Raw genomic sequence first — 20,117 nt, 5'->3', positions numbered from 1 at the left:
ATGACAGGGCCAAGATCTGTCTTGGCCAGTGCGTCCTGAGCTTTCATACTTAAAGCCCTTCAAAAACTGGACAGAGTAGACTCTCGCCCATTTACCTAAGTGCAAATTGTTTCAAGTTTTAGCTTCAACATGCACACATATTTTGCACTGTAAATTTTACTACAAAAGGTCTTGCTTCAAATTACTTACAATCATAGAAAAGGTTACAAAAAAAATTTACCTCCCTTGTCTTTATGTAAAATTATGGTACTGGGTTGCCTGCAAACAGTGATGCCCATTGGAGGGCTCCTGAATATGCTCCAAATTACAATTCCCTAAGCATTCATTCCACCCTTCTTTTCAGTAAGCATGAACTGCTTGATGCACTGTAAAGATGCTGAGGGCACCAGAGAATGACAATATGCCTTATTCCCAGACAATTCATGCTCCAGGGGATGACAGAGAGAACAAGGAAGCAAACAGCTATCATTCAGAGTTAGAGGTTCTTTAAGTGAAAGAAGGAAGACAGCAGACCGAGGACCTCTTGGAAGAGGTAGAGAAGGGCAGGGCCTCTCCATGCAAAGGTGCAAGTATGTGGATCTGATAGCCTATGCACCGGCTAACAAGTACTCTAGCAGTGATGTGCGGAAGACTTGACATCAGAAGAAAAAACCACCCAGAACTCAGGGATAGTGCAGAGGGAAAGTGGGCCACCTAAAGCGGTGATCAGGCAGAAGGCAACACACTCCATGTCAGTGCTATGGAATAAATCTTCCAAAGTCCAGCACTAAGCACAATGCTTGGAACATAAGAGGCCCTCATTTTGCTTATCAAATTAATAAATAAGGCTTTGCAAGAATCTAGGAAAGCAAAGAAAACATGTCAATGAAGACAATGAAGGAGAAACAGGGCAAGAGACATTTTTGGTGTGGTAAGAATTCAGATAGACTGAGTGAGAAAGAGGGACACTAAGCCATCCTCAAAGTGTCCCACTTTGGCATCTATGAAGCCAATGGTTCCATTCAGGGACTGGGAATATAGGAAGGGGAGTGGATCGGTTCAGTGTGAGTTTGTGTGTATGTGTGTGTGTGTTTGTGTGTGTGTGTGTGTGTTGGCATGCACATGCACACACAGACAATAAATTGTTTGGGGGAAGGCTGAGTGAGACATCTGTAGCACAACCATGTGAAACTCAGTTGGTGTTTGAAACTTTGGACCTGACATAGAGAGAGGCAGAGCAACATTAGAGTCACAGCTGAGAGTCAATGACTTTGACTTGGTAACTGAAGCAAAAAGCTTAAGACAAATGATAGAGGGCAAGTAGAGAAGAAAAGCAATCCAGGACTAGATACTTGCTGGAGTTATCTAGAATGTTAAAGGGACATTAAAAGTGTTTGAAAAAGCCTGTGCTGGAGCAGACTGGAAGGCAAGAGGAGAAGCAGGAGGAAGTTGTAGATGCTGATTAGGCCAAATAGTCTTTAGATCAGTGTTTCAAACCCTATAGCAACTGCTGGGAAAGGTCTATTAGAAATTATTCACTTTTTCATTTTTCATACAAGAGCTTTGAATAGACTCCCCAACTTGACAAATAAAGGTAAAACAGAAGAAATCTCTTCAATCTGATCTAAATACATCATCCAAGATAGTCCATAAACTGTGTACTGTATGTGCTTAGGGCGGGTGATGACAGGGAGGGACTGTTAACAGAATGTAGGAGCCACATGGCCGTCCTGTCAAATTAGAAATTTGAGCAGATTTCTGTGGTCTATTTTGATCAAGATTCTCAATGTCAAACAAACAGGTTTTTCGATAACCAACTTGTTTCATTTTCGTAAGCACAATAGCACAGTGTGCAACAGTTAGTGGAGAAGCAGGTGGTCCTCGTCGACGTGAAATGAAGGCAACAGAAGAAGAGAAGTAGCACTTCCTTTAAGAGATGCAAAGCACCATCGCAGACGGACATGGCTGTAGATTCCCCTCCAGAGCTTATCTCCTGTGTGATATAGGCAAGACGCCTACCCCCTGCCCCATTCTGCTCTAGTACAAATGTCTGCTCCCTCCTGAGGAGGAAAAGGCTTGAGGTTCATGTCTACAAACTAATGGCACTTACAGAAGCATAGAAAAGTCCTTTAAAAGAACTGCTATCTAATTGGTACAGCCATACAGAAAGCAATCTGGCATCAGATTCAGAGCTTTGACCAAGCATTTCTACTTTAGGGATTCTACGCTAAGGAAATAAGTCAAAATGCAGATAAAGCCTTATGCATAAAGATGTTCACTGAAATGCTATTTATAATAGTGAAAACATTATAAACAATCTAAGTGTTCAACAGTAGGAAAATAGTTAAGTTGTGGTATATCCAAATGGTGGGAATGACAGGTAGCAAATTGAAAATCATTGTTACTAAGAGTAGACAAAAACATGTAGAAGTACTCATACCATAATGTTAAGTAAAATTAAGACATAAAATTATATATATGTCACATATCAATCATGCACATTTATTTAAAATACATATTCTCAGAATGAAGACTAGAATTAAGAATAGTAAAATTCTAACAGTAATTCAATCTAGAATAATGGTATTGGGGATAATTTTAATACTCCTCTTCACACATCTATCCACCATTTATATCATATTCTCAAAATACAAAAGAACAAAAAATACAATACTGTTATAGTGGTTTAGAATACACATTATTATAAAAAGTGAACCATTTCTCTTCCCTTGTTCAAACCCTCATAGAACCCTTTCCTCTGGCCTCCCTGCCTTCATAACCTTTATAACCCCTCACCCATAAAACCTGTAATCTCTAAGCAAAGTGGGAAAGCCCTGGAGTCAAGAGCCAACTGAAAGGGTCTAAAAGGAACTCAGTCCTGTGCACCCAGAAGGGGAATACACATGAGCTTTTGCTTTGATCTGCTCTCATTCGCAGAGATGTGTATCCCAAGATCGCAGCTTTCCACTACACAAAGCAAGACAAACCCCAAGTTGAGTGATCAGGGAGGAAAGAAGACAACTTACCTCCATTAAACTTAAATGGATTCCTATGAGGTAGGGCATGGGAGCACTGTGAAGAGAAACAGAGACACACAGCTGCTTTAATGTCTGTTGCTTCCAACAGAAAATTACAGATGGTTCACTATTTGGAGAAAAACTGTTTTAATAAACGTATGCACAGTTACATTTCCTTTCACAACAAAAATCCTAATGTGACATTTTGTTCCCAAGCCTAGAAACTTCAGAAGAATTTCAAAACACAGGCAGCATTGGAAACAGCATGGGGAGTAAGAAGAGCACCAGCCTTGGTGTCAGTCCCTTGACAGCAGCTATGCAGCTGCATGGCCTTGGTCACCCAGGCTTTAAAATGGGAACCTGGACTCAAACTGGAATGTTATTAGAATGACAGAAAATATTCATCAAGTGATGAGTAGAGTTCCCGATATAAATGGAAGCTATGATTGCCATTATTATAATCAAAAAAGCAATAAAAATTGCATGGAGGACATAATGGGTTTCAATGAAGAATAATTTATTATTTGCTGTTTTCTTCTACAACCAAAAGATGTCACCTAACTGCCCATTCTGATTGAATAAAGTATTTGGAGAGCTGCCAGTAAGCTTCTTCACCCAGTGGAACACATGCCATCTGATGATACCATTCATAAAGACTCTGTTAACTGCTTCATTCAACAAGTTACCCAGGTTCAGTGACTAAGCAAAGAAGGAGAGCCCAACTCAAAGGCTTTAAAACCTGGGCATTTGGGATTGACCAGTCCTTCCTTTGTTTTCAGGAGCCTGTGTGCATGTATGTGTGTACACATGATCATTTATGATGCTACCTACCAATGATAAATGTGCTAGTGGTTACATGAAGACCTATAAATTCAGCTTTGTTAATCCACAAAATAACTTTATAAGATGGGTATAACCCCACATTTTACAGAGGAGGAAACAGACCAGAGCAGTAAATCACTTATTTAATGCTACAAAACCAAGGAAATGGTAAAACCTGGGCTTTGACTCCAACATGTACCTGTTTCTTCTTTGGCGTCACTTTGACTCTGATAAGGAACCTACAACCCCCAGGTTCACCTATCACACTGTGTCTTTTCTAGGGGCAGATGAGGGAGATCAAAGAGCAGAGAGGAAGGAAGAGACTGAAAACTTTTCCATCCGTCTCTCCAGTACATGATACATTGTATGAAATGTGCACAAAATTTATCATTATTATTATTATTTTTATGAGCTTGGAGGAAAGACACTTGGTTCACACTAAGGTGATTAGGTACATTTCCTCTGGGGCAGCTGGGGGAGTCAAAGTGGATGGACAAGGATGGCTCTTTGGGGATAGGTTGAAGAAACAAGGATAGGCAAGTAACCAAGCAGGAAAGGTTTGCTTACAACAGAAAATGAAGTGGTTTAGGCTTTATCTGGGAAGCAATGGTGAGACAACAAAGATATCTAAACATCAGATGATCAGATGTAAATTTTGATATGCTCAAACATTTTTAAAATAAGAAAGGGCACAATTCCCTCATTAGTATTCAACAAATAAAATTTTCCAAGCAAAAATCCTTCCCCAAAATATAAAATTTCCTTCTTATTAGAGATCTAAGAAGTAATATATTTTGGAAGTCTGCAGAACAGACTTGAATATTAGCAGCACAGTTTGGGAACTATTCTTCTAGGAGACTTTTGTATTTGATAATAGCCAAAGAAAGAACCATACACACAACAGTACTGAAAGTGAAGTTATCCTTTCTTTTCTTCCATCGTTGTCTTCTCTCTTTTTTTTAAGGTATCTGCTGGGCACATTCAGCTTCTCTCTGCTTCTATGAGAAGGAAATGCCCTGTGATATTTTTTTTCCCCTTAAACTGTAAACCATTAGTTTAGCTGCCAGCTACACAAATGCTCCAACTTCCCAGTGTGCCTGGCTTTGCTGTCCGAGCTTTTTCCAGTGTACATTGAAATGAATGTGTTTCTAATTAAGTAGCTTCAGGAACAAGACAGCTTCAATGTCAAAAATACAAAGTCTGAACCCTGGCAGGAAGTCTTAAGACTGCAAATGTCTCATCCAGTGGAACCTTGCCTAATGTAATGAAAGAAAGCAGGAAGAGTGCAGAATTCCAGAAAAATGGCCACTTATTAAATGTGTCTAGGAGCACAGCCTAACACATAGGAGGGAGAAAAGCTCAGATCTATAATACATAACTAAATTCTATCAACTTTTCTAGTTCTTACACTTAATCATGCAACTGATTAGTGACCACAAGTTTTAATTAGAATTTCAGAACTGAAATATGAACAAACAAGTTAACTTACAGAAAAAGACTCTCAAAAAAAAAAAAAAAAAAAAAACCAGAGTAAAAGGTTAAAATAATACCTATGGCAAAAATCCTTTGTATAAATTTAACCATAGGCTCTATCTGAAAAAAGAAATATTTTGTACAATTTTATATATGTAGGTTTAAATGCCATGCCCTTTTGCCCAGCAATAAAAATCCATGATACCCTGAAAGAGAGGGCAAAAGAACCTTATAGAAGTTACTGTAGATTCAAGAAGGGACAAAGTGGGACTTGCTCTTCTGGCATCTTTAGGTAGGAATTTTTTAAAGCCCAATAATTTTCCAAAGAGTAATTATGGCCTATCATAGAAATAGTTTCTTAGCCAAGTATTGTTAGGACTGCAACAGCTCTCTATTTAGAAAATATTTAAAACACACTTATTCTGAAATCATAGCAGTTCCATGTTTTGTAAGAATTCAAATTTGGACAAATACCTTTTATATTATCATCGTTTGCCTACAAAGCTTCAAATGTCTTCCCAGAATCTATAGCATTTTTACTCTGCAAATACATAATCACAAATTTTAAATTTATGGGAGGGGGAGAAAAAGAAACCCAGAGCCTCCTTAACATCTCAGTGTAGTAAGCATGTAAAACTAGGTAATTTTAGGGACATTCTGAAAATAATTTCTATTCTCAATATACCTCAATAATTATTGCAGCTACTGACTCATTTTCTTGGAAACCTCTTTTCTTTGCCTCTTTATCAAAAAGAATAAAAAAAATAACACCTACCCATGATTATATCATCTTAATACAACTGTTTTTATGTCTGCATTATTCCTTTTTAATATTAGACCACATTAACAGTTGTATATTTTTGAAACTTTATTGTTTTCTTGTTGGTCACGATAACATTCCCATATTGCTCTATAATCTTCATAATTTATATATGCCCTTTTGCCCAGCAATCTTAAAAACTGCATAGTTTTTTTAATCTTAAAAACTGCATATTTTTCACCAAGTATAGATGTATCATAATTTACTGAATCCTATCCCTAGAGTTTGACAGTAAGTTGCTTCCAATAACATAAGTAACATTATAATGAAAATGAACAAATTCATGTGCATGAATTCCCATACATTGAATTACTAAGTCAAAGGGCAGGACTTTTTCTTTTTTAATATCTTTTGTTATATCTTGGCCGAGTGTTTTCTAAAAGGGCAGTACCTGTCCAGTGGAGACCTTTCAGCACTGCTGTAAGCATCAGGACAACCCCTGAGGTGCCTAACACAGCGGCAGCACCTGATAGACAGGCACTCAGTAAGTGACTATCTAGTCCAAAGGAATTTTCTCCAAGTCCTTCGCATGGCTGGCTCCATTGGACCCATTCTCCTCTCAGAGAACACTTTGTTGTTCCAGTCTTGGTTCCAAAGGACCCCTGGCTCTGGGACACCTGGCAAAGCACTGATGGGGAGGTCAGGACTCCATGAGGAATAGTAGGTACCTGGCAAGCATGGACCCTAAACATGGGCTTCTGACTCCCAAGCATGCTATCCTGTCACAGGTGTCCTCCATTAAATTCAGCAGGGTTGTGCATCGTTTTCTTTCAGAGAGCAACTTTGCTCTTTATTTTAATATGCCACCAAGGAAACAATGATCTTTGCTTTCTGGTCACTTAGAATAACAAATTTTAAAAACCTTTTCTTGCTCTTGGGCATACATTAAAAGGAAATATGGGAACATAAATTGGGTAAGCTCCAAAACTTCCTATCCAGAATCCTACTCATCTGAATCATTTTCTGATTCAGAGTCATCAAAGTCCATGTTTTTCCAAGGGTAATTCAGTATTAAAACAAAACAAAAATTTATCTGCTAGAAACTATCTTTCTGCTTTAGGTCCGAGAAATAACTTGTTTGTTGCTCTTCTAGAAAATATAAATGCAAATATACTTGCTTTACGATAATGGAAAATGTACATTCTCCTCTGCTCAGTGACTTTCAGTATTCACAGTGACTTTTCATTTCAATGCTGAATCATAGTGTGATTTTGAAGACATTTAAAATGGCAATTAAACACAACACATACAGAACCAACAACACACATAATTAAATTAAAGCAGTGATAACATTAACAGCTATGACCAAATCTGCGCACAGGCAGGCCATGACAACTGTGTCACAACTGCTGGTAGCTGACGGAGATTGTAGGATGCCATTGTACATCTCTGAATAGCAGAATAGGGTATCTCTGTACTGGGCTTTTGTTCTCTGGGAATTATTACTCTATCTGACTTCCTCAGTTACATCCTGGGAGAGTGAAAGCTACTCTTTCTTCCTTCTCCTCTGCAAAGGAAAGAGGTTCTGTTGCAGTGACAATATAATGACCTCTACCTGAAAGGATCTTTATTTTGAATCCTAAGGGGAAAATAACTAATACTATTGAGCAACTATAACCCAATCATTTTCATGCTCTACATATATAATTCTCAAGGCAGCTCTGCAAGGTAGCACTGTTATTTATCCACATTTTCAGGTGAGAAAACAGGCTCAGAAAGGTGAAATAACTTACCCAAGGTCACACAGCTAATAAATGGTGAACCAGACTTCAAACTCAGAACTGTCAGCCTGTGAGCCCAACCTGTGCCCATGATGTCAAACAGTGCATACTCAGTACTGATGCTGAGAGGAAAGGAGTGCTGGTGTACCAAAGGGGCTCTTCAGCCAACCCTGGTCCAGACTCTAAGCCTCGAACACTCAGCACTTCTCATCCAGGTAGGTCCTGGAGTCTAACCATTCCTGATAACAAACAGGCATGAATGTGGATCCTGCAGATTAATGATCCTGTAAGCCCATCATTATCACTGCACTTTCACAATTTGTTTAATTCCTTCCCTCAGATACTATAGCCCTCTTCATTATGTTTCCCCAGGTGAGCTGCTACAAATTGGAAAAGAGTCAGGTGAAATAAAGGAACATTGTCTGCTTAAATACATAAAATACAGCTTCCCAAGAGAAAGGGGATGGGGAGTGGTAGGGGTGTGGGGAGAAGGGCACCACCACCAGGTGAGCAACCCTTAGGAAGGAACACAGCTTGGTACAGTCCAGGAATTTCAAAGTCCACTGTTTTTCTTTTCTTTCCTCCCATATAATGCCTCCTCAGTACTACCATATGCAAATGCAGAACCTACTTCATGTCTCAGAGGAATATCACCTTCTTATCCAGGCACCCTTCTCAGGCAAAGGGAAACAAGGGAGCCCACAAGTCTTCCCTCCATTTGCGATTTTTTTTTTGTGTGTGGGGGTACCAGGTTCAGATTGTGAAAGCATAGCAATAACAATAACCAGGGGCACTTAACCAATGAGCCACATCCCAGCCCTTTTTATTTTGAGACAGGGTTTTGTTATGTTGCTTAGGTCCATTCGCTATTTTTAAAGGTAAGGAAAACTCTGAAAGAGGCCTTCTTCATTTCAGCTCTTTCTTCCTTGTTTTTGAAAAGAAATAAAAGTGTAAACATAGCTTGCCTTACACTTTTAAATTCTTCTTTAAATAACGAGGTCTGGTTTTGTTAAAGAGGTTAAAGGACAAAAGAAAAGGAGAAAGAACAAGAACAGAGACAACACACACATCTTGCTGGAGAACACAAATCATCACAGCTCTGGCCTTACTGAGAGAGACAGGTGGATGCTCCTCAGGCTAACATGGTGGCCAGTGTAGCACCTGAGCCAACAAGAGCAGCTACCAGCCACTGAGTGTGCATTTGCCGTGGGCCAGCATGAGGCTGAGGCTTGACAGGCATTTTCTCACTGGATCCTTATGACAACAGTATACTATTGGTATCACCATTTCAAAGATAAAGAAAATAGGGTTAAGGAAGCCGAATAACTCATCTGAGGTTACACAGAGAGGCAGGGGCAGAACTGAGACTAGACTCCAGGCCCATTGTACCATGATAACACCTTATCACTTCCCAGAAAACCAGCACTCATATCACCAAGGAAGCAAGAATAGGTGGAGATAGGTTAGTTTTCTCCAACCCGATCCTGAGGACCAAGGCCCAGACCTTCTACATTCTATCTCTACTACAGTTGCTTTCTAGTTCCAACTGCCTGTTAGTTCTTAGTTGCACAGTATCCCCATCAGTCTTGGTCCCAGCTTCCTTAAAATTCTACTGAGCCCATGGTACACTATGGGCTGCACATGCCCCCTTTCTTAGAGGCTTTGGTCTGGCTTACTCAGTGGGCATAAAGCACATGCTAATCTCTTGACTGTGAGTCAAAGAAGAATGAACTCTGTTTACCTTTACCCAGGGTATACCATGGCACCATAAGTAGAACAGGGAGAATAAAGACAGTTGTGTCACTAAATGTTGAGCGCACACCAAACACCCAGGGCTATGTGGGAGGCTTTAGCTGCCTTATTTCACTTAATCCTCAAACAATCTAACTGATATCATTCATTTTTATAGTCAATGGAGATTACTATATGAATAGGCACTACACTGGGCTGGGGGTATTCTCAGAAACTTGTCCGCATTCACAGTGTTAACAGTGATTCAGCCCAAATCCTTCTACTTCAATGTCTCTTATGCCGTTCCTCTTTAATAGTGACATCTCTTAAACATTGTGCTACATTTAACAACAACAACAACAAAATGGTTATTTGCTAATTATACTAAAAAAATAAAATAGCAAGTAGATTCATAGAATAAAACTACATATGCTTTACTAGCTGGAACTGGCTGGTATTCTTTTGTTGTTCTAAACAGATCTAAAGCATTTTATATGACTATATTCAACAGTCACAATAATAGGAAAAGAAATGGGGGCAAAGTGAAAAAATTGAAGCCATGTGAAGTAGTACTTGAATTTCATGCTGTGACCCCTATAGACATGGCCACAAATTGGGCTCAGAGCACTCTTGGCTGCCAATCTAAAGAGGGAAACAAGATCATAAGGTGATTTGTGGTATACAGAGAGAAAAATAAGCTACAGTTAGCCCTCAAATCCAAGGTTCTGCATCTGAGGAGTTGCCCAATTGTGGATCAAAAATATTCTAAATATAAATTTCTAGAAAGTTCCAAAAAGCAAAACACCATGCTGAATCCACATGAATGAAGTGAGATGCTGCATGTCCTGCTGCCTCTCACCATTCCACATTCCCTCAATCTCCCATGCCTACTGTTCAAGCAGTGCTTACCTTGCAACCTGTTTTGTATACTATGTAACTTGCCTGTAACAGTTGCCTCTGTACTTTTTTTTTCTTGTTATTATTCTCTAAACAAAATAGAATAACAACTATTTACATACCATTTACATTGTTTTAGGTATTATAAGTAATCTAGAGATGATTTAAAGTATGGGGAGGATAAGTATAGGGTTATATGCAAATACCGCACATTTTATACAAGGGACTTGAGCATCTCCAGATTTTGGTATCCACGGGGATTCTCAAAAGGACTAATTACTCAGGAGCTTGAATTTTTTAAGAGTGCTGGGGAAGGGAAGAGAAAAACCACCATCTAACAGTGCATTTACTATTGCTGGGTGTGTTCCATATGCTGGTCAGCTAGTCAGGCTCCTCACTGGGATGGGGAGGAGAGAAAAGGAGAAGGTAGTTAACTTCTTTCTTGGTTTCCAATTCAGCTCTCCCTGATTCATGAGCAGTAGCAGAGGGTGAGGATCTGAGAGGAGACCAGGAACAATTATAGATTTGGAGAGGAGGCAGAACCTGCCTTGTTTCCACTTAAGGTTTTGGCATCAAGAACATAGGGCCTCTCTACATGGAAGTGGCTCAGCAGGGGCTGATTCAGCAATGGGGCACTGGGAATGGTTTGCTAATGAGAGACACATAGACATCACTAATGCTGTTCAGTGAAAGTGGGGAAGAGGAAAGGCAATGCCCTCTGAGTATGACTCTGTGGCTTCCTGGGTAACCCACAGGTGTTGGGGATGAGCAGAGATGCTTTCTAGAGCCCCAAACCACTGGACTCAAGAAATGAGCATACAAATTTACAAAGATAATGACTGGATGAAAACCTGGAAAGGTCAACATCAAAGCCTGGAATAGTCCGCCCTTTTGTGCCTCCTCAGTCCTATCGGAAACAGACAGACTCAGAAAACATTAAGAAGGGCTGCATGGCAAAGACCATGGCAGCAGAAGTTAATCACAGAGAAAAGGTCAGGACTCTGGGCTCTCTGTTGCTACAATGAGACATTACCGCTACAGCCAGCTGCAAAAAGCAAGTCTCAGGTTGTGAGCCACCAGCAGCCATGAGGTCCTTGTAGAAATGCAGGAGTGAACATGATACAAACCAAGTGAGAAGAGAAAAAAAGGTTAATGGAGAAATAATTTAAGAGTATCCAAGAAAAACCCATGCAACTGGAAATAATAGAAAAGATTTTCTTTTTGATTTTCTAAGACTATGCTATCCCATAAGGCAAGATGCACAACATCCGATCACCATTTTAGCCTACTTTCTCAGTCTTGCAAATGATAAAAGAAACACAGATCCACATTTATTTACTCAGTGCCTAGCATTATGCTGGAGCCTCACACATTCCCTGGTGCCAGTCACTGAGAAAGGCAGGGACACTTATCCCAAAAGCTCTCTCACAAGAGGACTTGTTCCATTGCTAAACCGCCCTAGATCCTGATATTATAGTCTGTGGCTCCTGCCTTCTGTGACCTACAGTTTCCATGAAAAGAGGTAGAATGTCTTTGCTGGAGACACACTGTGCCTCAGAAGTTCCAGAACTTTCTAAGTGTTGAATTCAAGTCAGGCTCCAGGTCAGGGAGGGAAAAATCATACACAGAAGGTATCAAGAGGAACAGAAAACTAGGCTACTCATGGGCTATATAAGCAGAAATCAGAGCTGGCTAGACCCACCCAAGCTGGTCAGAAAATGGGGCCTGGGAGGAATACTGCTGCCCTTACCATGGCAGGAAGCAGACAGGGTTGGGAGGTGGGAGTGGCAGAGCAGGTCCAGAGGCTCAGATCCAGCAACTAGGAGGTAGAAGACCACTAGCTTGGCTAGGAGAGCTCCCCAAAGGGAGGACAGGTGATCCAACAAGCACTATATAGCAAAACTTGGGAAGGGACATTTGCGTGTTCCAGGGATGCTGTCTTCACCAACTCTGTGCTATGGTTTAAAGATATTTTGGTCCCACCAAAACTCATGTTGAGGCTTCATTCTTCAATGCAGCAGTATTGGGAGGTAGGGGTTTTCTGGGAGGTGTTTGGGTCATGGGAGTAAAGCCCTCATGAAAAAAATCCATGCTATCTCTTGGGAGTGAGTACTTGCTCTCCTAGACAGACCAGTGACCTGAAGAGCAGGTTGTTGTAATGCAAGGTTCAACTCTCATGCTTATTCTTTCACCATGCAACCTCTGCTGGACACATGGACTTATCCTTCCACTTTCCCACCTTCCACCAGAAGCTGACCAGTGCCATGCTCCTGGGCTTCCAGAGCCATGAGTCAAAATAAACCCAGTCTCAAATATTGTGGTATAGTAAGGGAAAATGGACAAAGATATCCTACAAATCTCAGCAGCATCAGGAAGTGACACTGCTGGGGCTAGATGAGAGCTGTTCTGCAGTACTCCTGGTATCTGTGCTGACCATCTATGCAGACTACTCATTTTGCAGAATGTTCACTTTTTGCTGATATGCTTTTCAAAGGTTAAAAAATTATGATAAGAATATATTACAATGAGGAGTATATTAAAATCCATGTATTCAGGGATTAGATAGTTTCATTAGATATATTTAAGATTTCTAGATAGCTAATATATCAGATGTACTAGATAGTGAATTAGACCGTTGGAATCACTGCAAACCACTGAATTGTATATCTTTAAAAGGGTGAATTTTGTGGTATGAGATTATACTTCATTTTAAAAACCTAATGGAGAACATGAAGATAGTTTTCCTACAGAATCTATAGTGCAACTAGATATAGATTCCCATAGATCCAGTAGCACAGATAATGTAAAGGGCCCAATCTCTTCTCTCACCCATTTTCTACCTAAAAGATGGGTTTCTCAGAAGTTGTCCAAAGTCTCCTACAAAGGCTCTTGGCATTTTCTGTTTTGGGGGCTCCTGAAGGAAATGCTCACTGACTGCCATCACCTAACAATCTCTTAGTTGCCTTCTTGTGTCCAGACGGATGAAAATTCTACATGGAATACATGATGCAGTGTGAGTTGATTCAGAACTCTACATACAGCAGCATCTCTACATACTAGTATCTCTAACACTATGAGGAAGGAGGACTTCTAGAATGCCAGAGAATACAGTGCATTTTACAAACTCAAAAGCAAAATCTATATCTTATTTAATGTACCCTATTTAACTGTTCAGTTCAACCGTGAACTCAAAAAGTAACAGGAGTTAGCTACTAACTTAGCTCTTGACCTGACTGGCTTTTGGGGAAACACATGAACTTGTCTTGATCTTGACAATATTTGAAAATATTTTATCACAAAGTTATGTTAACTAGTGCCTAAAACAACCCAAATTTATAAATTCAACTTAGGAATTGATTTCTGGTACTTATTTAGGGCTACTTCTGAATGAGGAAGGGAGAAAAAGGAATTTATATGAATGATACCATATAGCATAGTGCCTAGTATATAACAAGTGCTCCTTACACACTTGTTGAGTGAATATATAATTAACAAATGACAAAATACAGACTCTATAATAAACAAGACACCAAGAAGACAACATGAAAAATTTCTTCACAAAAATTTTCAAAAAAAATTTTTTAGTTGTAGATGGACATAATACCTTTATGTATGTATGTATGTATATATACATGCATGTATATATTTATTTATTTATGTGGGGCTGAGAATCAAACCCAATGCCTCACACGTGCCAGGCAAGCACTCTACCACTGAGTCACAACCCCAGCCCCTCTTGACAAAAATCTTAGTGATGGGTACAACTTATTCTCTGGGAGGATATTAGTAAGGCAAGCTTTAATATCAGATGGCCTTGGATTTCAAGTGCAGACTCCATTATTTCTTAGATGTGTGAGTTGCTAAACCTCCCTTGAGCTTCAACTTCCTAACATACAAGGAAGCTACTTATTTACTTTAGAGCTTGATTTTAAAGATTTGCAATAATATGTCTATAGAGTTTGCCATACAGTACTCAGTTGATGGTGATTGTTAGTAAGAAAGGGAGTTCTGATTCTCATAAGCAAGCTAATCCTTTTGTCCAGAAACGGGAAGGCTTTCCCAACATTGGCCAAGGTTAGAGATTCATCAGCTAAGGTAGTGAACATTCTCATTTTCACTTTCAAAGTCAAGGGAATGGCACAGATCTAAAGTAGAAAAGGAACCAGCAGCACATGTTTTTAAATATTCATAAAGGCTGGAAATGTCTTACTCCTTTCGTTTTCTCTGCCATCTGCTTTTGTTTCTTTTCTTTTCATTCTTATGCCACAGCTGCAAATGAAAACAACCATACAATAACTCAAGTTAAATAAAAAAAAATCAAAATAAAAACAATCTGAGGGGTAAAAAGAGAAGATGAATTATAAAGTTTTCTTCTGAGCTCACAAGGCAGAAGAAACAAGAATAACATCTGATGTGAATTAAACCTTCTGGAAACCAAAATCCATGTCCCATACATTGTGGTAATGGCAGTAAGAGCAATCACCATTAACTAAGTGGCCCCTATGTGTCACTTGATGATTAATCCTTGTGATTCCTATAGCCTCATCAAAGCCAGTTATACCCATTTTACAGAAAAAGATAGTGCAGATCAAAGAGGTAAAATAGATTTTTAATAATTATATAAAAAGTTAACAAGAGATGAGAATTGAGATCTAAATCCAGCTCTGCCTGAATCCAAGACTGAAGCACTTTCCACTCTTATCAGGCTCTCCCAAACGGGAAGAGACATGAAAAAATTAATCTGGGAAATATTTAAGACAGACCATTTGTACCAAACCAATTTATTCAGATAATTAAAATCTGTGATTATAGCTCTAATTAGAATTAACTCAGATAATTGATTGTTGTATTTGTGAATGTGCAATTAGAGTGTTCCACATAATCTCAGAGTTTTCAGTATCATATTTTCCATTTATTAACTGCATGCAAACTAGAGCTTTGCTCTATTGGCCTCTGGTCTATTGAAGGCTGTGATACAGCTTTTGGGGTCTCTGGGACCTATGACACCAACAGCAGGAGCTGAGCTCAGCCCATTTAACATGTCTTTGTCCAGAGGTCAATGAACACTGCATCTTCAAGTGCAAAGGAAAAAGCTCTTGTGGCCTACACTGTTGTCTTGAAAACTCCTAGCAGCGTGTACCTGAAGAAAAACTGGCAGCAGTGGTCCTCATGTGTTAATTACACTTGCGAAGTCTATTATGCATAGAAAGGGCACCTGCTGGCAGTGAAAATGACTAGAATCCGCCCTTCCTGTGCAGTGAGTAAATTGAGAGTTCATTTCTACAGGAGATAATAGTTTTCAGATTCCATTTCGTGTATCCCCTGCATAGGGACATACTTAACATTTAAATCATCTGCAGAGGAACAAACCTCCTTCAAATTTACATGTTTCAGACTCCTAGCACTTTACTTAAAATGCTAGTTATCCCTGCTGGCTCTTACCACCAAGGATGAAACTCAAGGGTGATGAAAGTCACCCAGCACAACAGAATAAAGTTATTAGCACTGAGTCAAATTTCATGACATTTATAGTTTCTGACCAGTGTAGGGGCAGCAGGCTGAAGGTGACCAAGTTAAGCCGTGTTTGGAGGAGCTGATCTTTCTCTTGCGGTCTTCCATTTCATCATCCTTACATCTTACAGTTAACAGACACCAATGCCCCCCTCTGGCCTGTAATCATCTTTTGGTCTTATTTCAAAAAGTTCTTTCATGAAAACAAGAGACCAGGAAAGACTTTCACGCAAGCACAGAGACATCCAGATACAGCCTCCCCACAAAAACCACAAGGGCACCCACAACCCCAAGTCTTAACTTTGATTCTTTGGGGTGAAGTTTGGGGTAACAAAGGCTCAGTGGCTTTCCTTGCCAACTCTTCCCTTCAAAGTTGGACCTGCCAACAACAATGACCTCACTCAGGCTGGTAATCTAGTTCTTGAGAGTGAGATGAAGTTGCAAAGAGGATCCTGGATTGGCTTTCATAAGAAAGAATAAAGAAGCTAACAAATCCTCTAAATAAATAAGAAGGGAGAGATGGTGGCGGGAAAGAACCATTGGCTCGAATAAACACTTATTTTTCAAAAGAAAGCTTTTTCAATTATAAAAGACCATACTTCCTCATTTTGGAAATATTTGAAAATATGACCAGAGTAACTTCGCACCATGTACAACCACAAGAATAGGATCCTGATTAGAATGAGTCATACTCCTTTAAGTAGAATATGCCAAAATACATCCTACTGCCATGTGTATCTAAAAAGTACAAATAAAATTTAAACAAGAAGCATTGGAAAATAACATAAAAATCAAATTGGAACCCTCTCCCTGGCAATCGTAAGTCACTATTAAACATTTTGATATATTTCTTTCCAGAATTCTGCCTCTCTATTGTACATAGACATATCTAATTTTGTGTTATGAATTCATATAATTCTTGTTTTTATAAGGTTGGAATCAGACAATATATACTGTCTATAATGGGGTCAGTCACTAAACCTCTTGAGGCCATGGTTTACTGATGTAATGAAATAGAACTAATCACACCTGCCTTGCAGGGCAGTTGGAAGAGCTAACCAAGATCACAGGTCCAGTGGTTGGGACCAAGGAGTCATTCAACAATGGCGACTACTGTTACTGCTGATATTAATGACATGGCATTTGATCTTCTCCATGGTTCTGGAATTTTATAAGCTGCTGGTCTTAAAGTAACTAAAAATCTAGCAATCACAACTTTATAAATAATGGCAAGCTAACGTTGTGTTATTTGACAGAGGCAATGGTCAATTCTCCCAGCTCTACCCATCCCTGAATTCAGAATCCCTGTGTTCCTGTCTGAGGCTAGTGCTGAGACATGAAGGTTGAGTCTCACTGGAGTTTGGGAGGCTCTGAGGCTGCCCTTTAATGCACTGTCTAGGCTGTGACACATGGGGAGTGTCTCCTTCCACATGGGAAACCCTGAGGCACGCCTCTGGGGAAGGGATAGGCATCTGTGAAGGAGTCATGTGCCTGTGAGGGTGTAGTGGCTGTGGGGAGAAGGAGTCTAATAGGTTCTGCGTTGAGGGGGCAGTTGGTCACTCTATGAGTCTTGGATTATGTATGTCTCCTTTCTACCTTCTCCCTTCTCTGCTCTCTCTCTCTTTCACTATCTCCCTCCCTTCTACCTTCCCTGGGTGAATAGTTTGTTCCTTCCCTTCCTTTCTAACTCCCCCTCTCCCTGCTCCAGCCTCCCCATCTTTTATCCAAATGATAAGAAACCCTAGTAATAGTCCTTTCCTTTGAGATACATGGCAGTGAAAAAACCAAGAGAACTGGTTCAGAAACTCAAAAAGAACAGCAACTGAGGGAAGGTCTAGTTGGAAGAATGGGGCACCTGAGCACATCTGTGGGGAGAGGAGAGAGGGAAGAGGCAGGACATTTGAAGATACCAGGGAGATCAGAGGTCCCAATGGGTTCCAGACAACCCTCAGGAGACAGAACCCTGACTAAGGTGAAGTCAATGGCTTTGAACAAACTGCTCTTCCTCCCTTAGAGGTGGTAGAAAGGAGGAAAGACAGGCCATGAGTATAGGTTCTGTGAAGGGAAGGAAGGCAGTTGCAGGAGCCTTCAGAATGTGGTGAAGGCCAGCCCAAACCTGAAGCATGGTGAGTACAGTGAGGCTCAGAGCTGATTGCAGAGAAACAGGGCAAGCTGAGGAGGGCAGATGGCACCACTTTGCAGTGAGTCCTCTCTGCAGTGATTTCCAGACTTTCTCCAGACATACCTGTCATCCAAGAAGCAGACAGGAAGATGGGGCAGGATAGTATTAGTGGCAAGGCCAGAGGGCCAGAGTCTCCAGGGAAGTGGCAAAGTAATCTGGAACAGCTCCCTTCTCACAGATCTCAGCAGTGTTGGGCAAACAATCCGTCTGTGTGCCTGTCTTCTATACCCAACTGTTTGAGCCCCTTTTGATGGAGACTGGCTCTTACCTTGGCCTTCCCCACACTTAGCACAGTGCTGAGACACAGAGGTATCAGTACACATTTGCTATACTGAAAAAGCTCATAAGAGCAAACAGGACAGCAAGAAAATCAAAGAAGTGGAACAGAGGGAGCAAAAAGGAGGCTGGGGGAAAGACATGGTAAAGACAAAGGGTTTTTAGAAGAAAGAGAGTTGCTGAGACAGTCAAAGAATAGGGTCAGAATCAGAGGGGAGAACCTGAAGCCAGAGATGTGGGAATCAGTTCAATAACACCAGGTGTGTCATCCTGCTGGGTGGTTGATATTGTTTTTCTGTCTACAAAGTGCTTTTTTACATTCAATTGTTTAGAAACAATGTAAGGAATATGTTCTAGTATTTTTATTCTTTTAGACATATGGGCAGAGATTCAGAGAGGCTGTCATTTGCTCTCAGTTACACAACTGGCCAGTAATTGAGTCCTCTCAGTTCATCTTTGCACTACTTCAGGACTCTCTGATGGAGGAAAGTAACTTCTATACAAATGATGAAATAGAGCCAATGTGGGTTCAGCGGGAGTAGGGGAGGCTAACAGTGTGGCTTCTGAAGTCACTGAGGACAGCAGGGAAAGAGATGGAAAGGAGATGAGGAACTGGAGACAAGTCAATGACAATGACAGGGCAGTGAAGAAAGTTCCTAGTCTCTGTGTTAGAAGCCAAAAGATGAAACTGACTTGCACCAGGCTATGGCATTGGGCACAGGTGTCTGATGATCTCCTATTGGAGATGGTTCAGCACTCCATGGAGTCCCCAGTTGGGGAGAAGCTAAAGAACCTGAAGAGAGGCAAGGATTGGGGTTTTGAAAACTCCCCATGAGGAAAGGGGAAAGCTCAAACATTTAATGGTGAATAAGGTGAATTTATTATGAGGGATTTATATTATTATCCTTTTCTATCTGCAAAAACTATAATACCTCCTCCAAAAGAGAGATGGAAAACAAAATCTAGACTAGCAGCACCTGGAACACATCATTAACTAAAAATAATTTCCAAAATAAACCAAGTTATAAAGAGACATACTGACAAAATGTGGGGCCTAGTCCCCTCATGAATCAAGAAGAAATTTTAAATGAACCAGGATTTTATATATATATATATATATATATATATATATATATATATATATATATATATATTCCACATGATAGGGGACATACGGCCTCTTAATCTCATAAAAGGTGGGAGAAAGGCATGGATAAGACAATCTACCTTGGTAAGAAAGATATATAATAAAGAGCTGGGCACAGCAGTACACATCTGTAATCCCAGAGGTTCAGGAGGCTGAGACAGGAGGATCACGAGTTCAAAGCCAGCCTCAGCAACTTACTGAGGCACTAAGGAACTCAGTGAGACCCTGTCTCTAAATAAAATACAAAATAGGGCTAGGGATGTGGCTCAATGGTTGAGTGCCCCTGAGTTCAATCCCCAGTACCATTTAAAAAAAAAAAAGAATGTATAATAAAGAGAGGATCACAGATTTTTATATGCTGGCCCTCAGTTACATCTTCATTAAATACATGGCTTCCTGGGAGCAAGGCGAGCCCAACACGTTAAAATTAGGAATGACTGCACAATGCCTTTAAGCTCCCAAGTCAATTTGGCTACTTGGGTGAATATTTTCCGTGAAATGATTTCAAAAAGAGCAACAATTAGACTGATCTGGACTCAAA

At 40.2% G+C, this 20,117-nt stretch overlaps 1 protein-coding gene across 21 annotated transcripts in view; it reads right to left on the bottom strand.

The window, feature by feature from the left end:
* The window catches only part of Dennd1a (DENN domain containing 1A), a 462,364-nt gene that overhangs the window by 201,217 nt on the left and 241,030 nt on the right, over positions 1–20,117 (bottom strand). For all 21 annotated transcript variants that reach the window (XM_048813081.1, XM_048813091.1, XM_048813093.1 and 18 more), the window contains one exon: positions 3,006–3,051. In XM_048813081.1, coding sequence (XP_048669038.1) covers positions 3,006–3,051 — 46 coding nt within the window. The remainder of the gene's footprint in view (positions 1–3,005; positions 3,052–20,117) is intronic.

This window comes from Marmota marmota, unplaced genomic scaffold (assembly GCF_001458135.2).
Source record: "Marmota marmota marmota unplaced genomic scaffold, marMar, whole genome shotgun sequence".
NCBI classification, from domain to species: domain Eukaryota; kingdom Metazoa; phylum Chordata; class Mammalia; order Rodentia; family Sciuridae; genus Marmota; species Marmota marmota.
The sequence above is the reverse complement of the archived record's forward strand: the minus strand, read 5'-3'. Positions and strand labels throughout refer to the sequence as shown.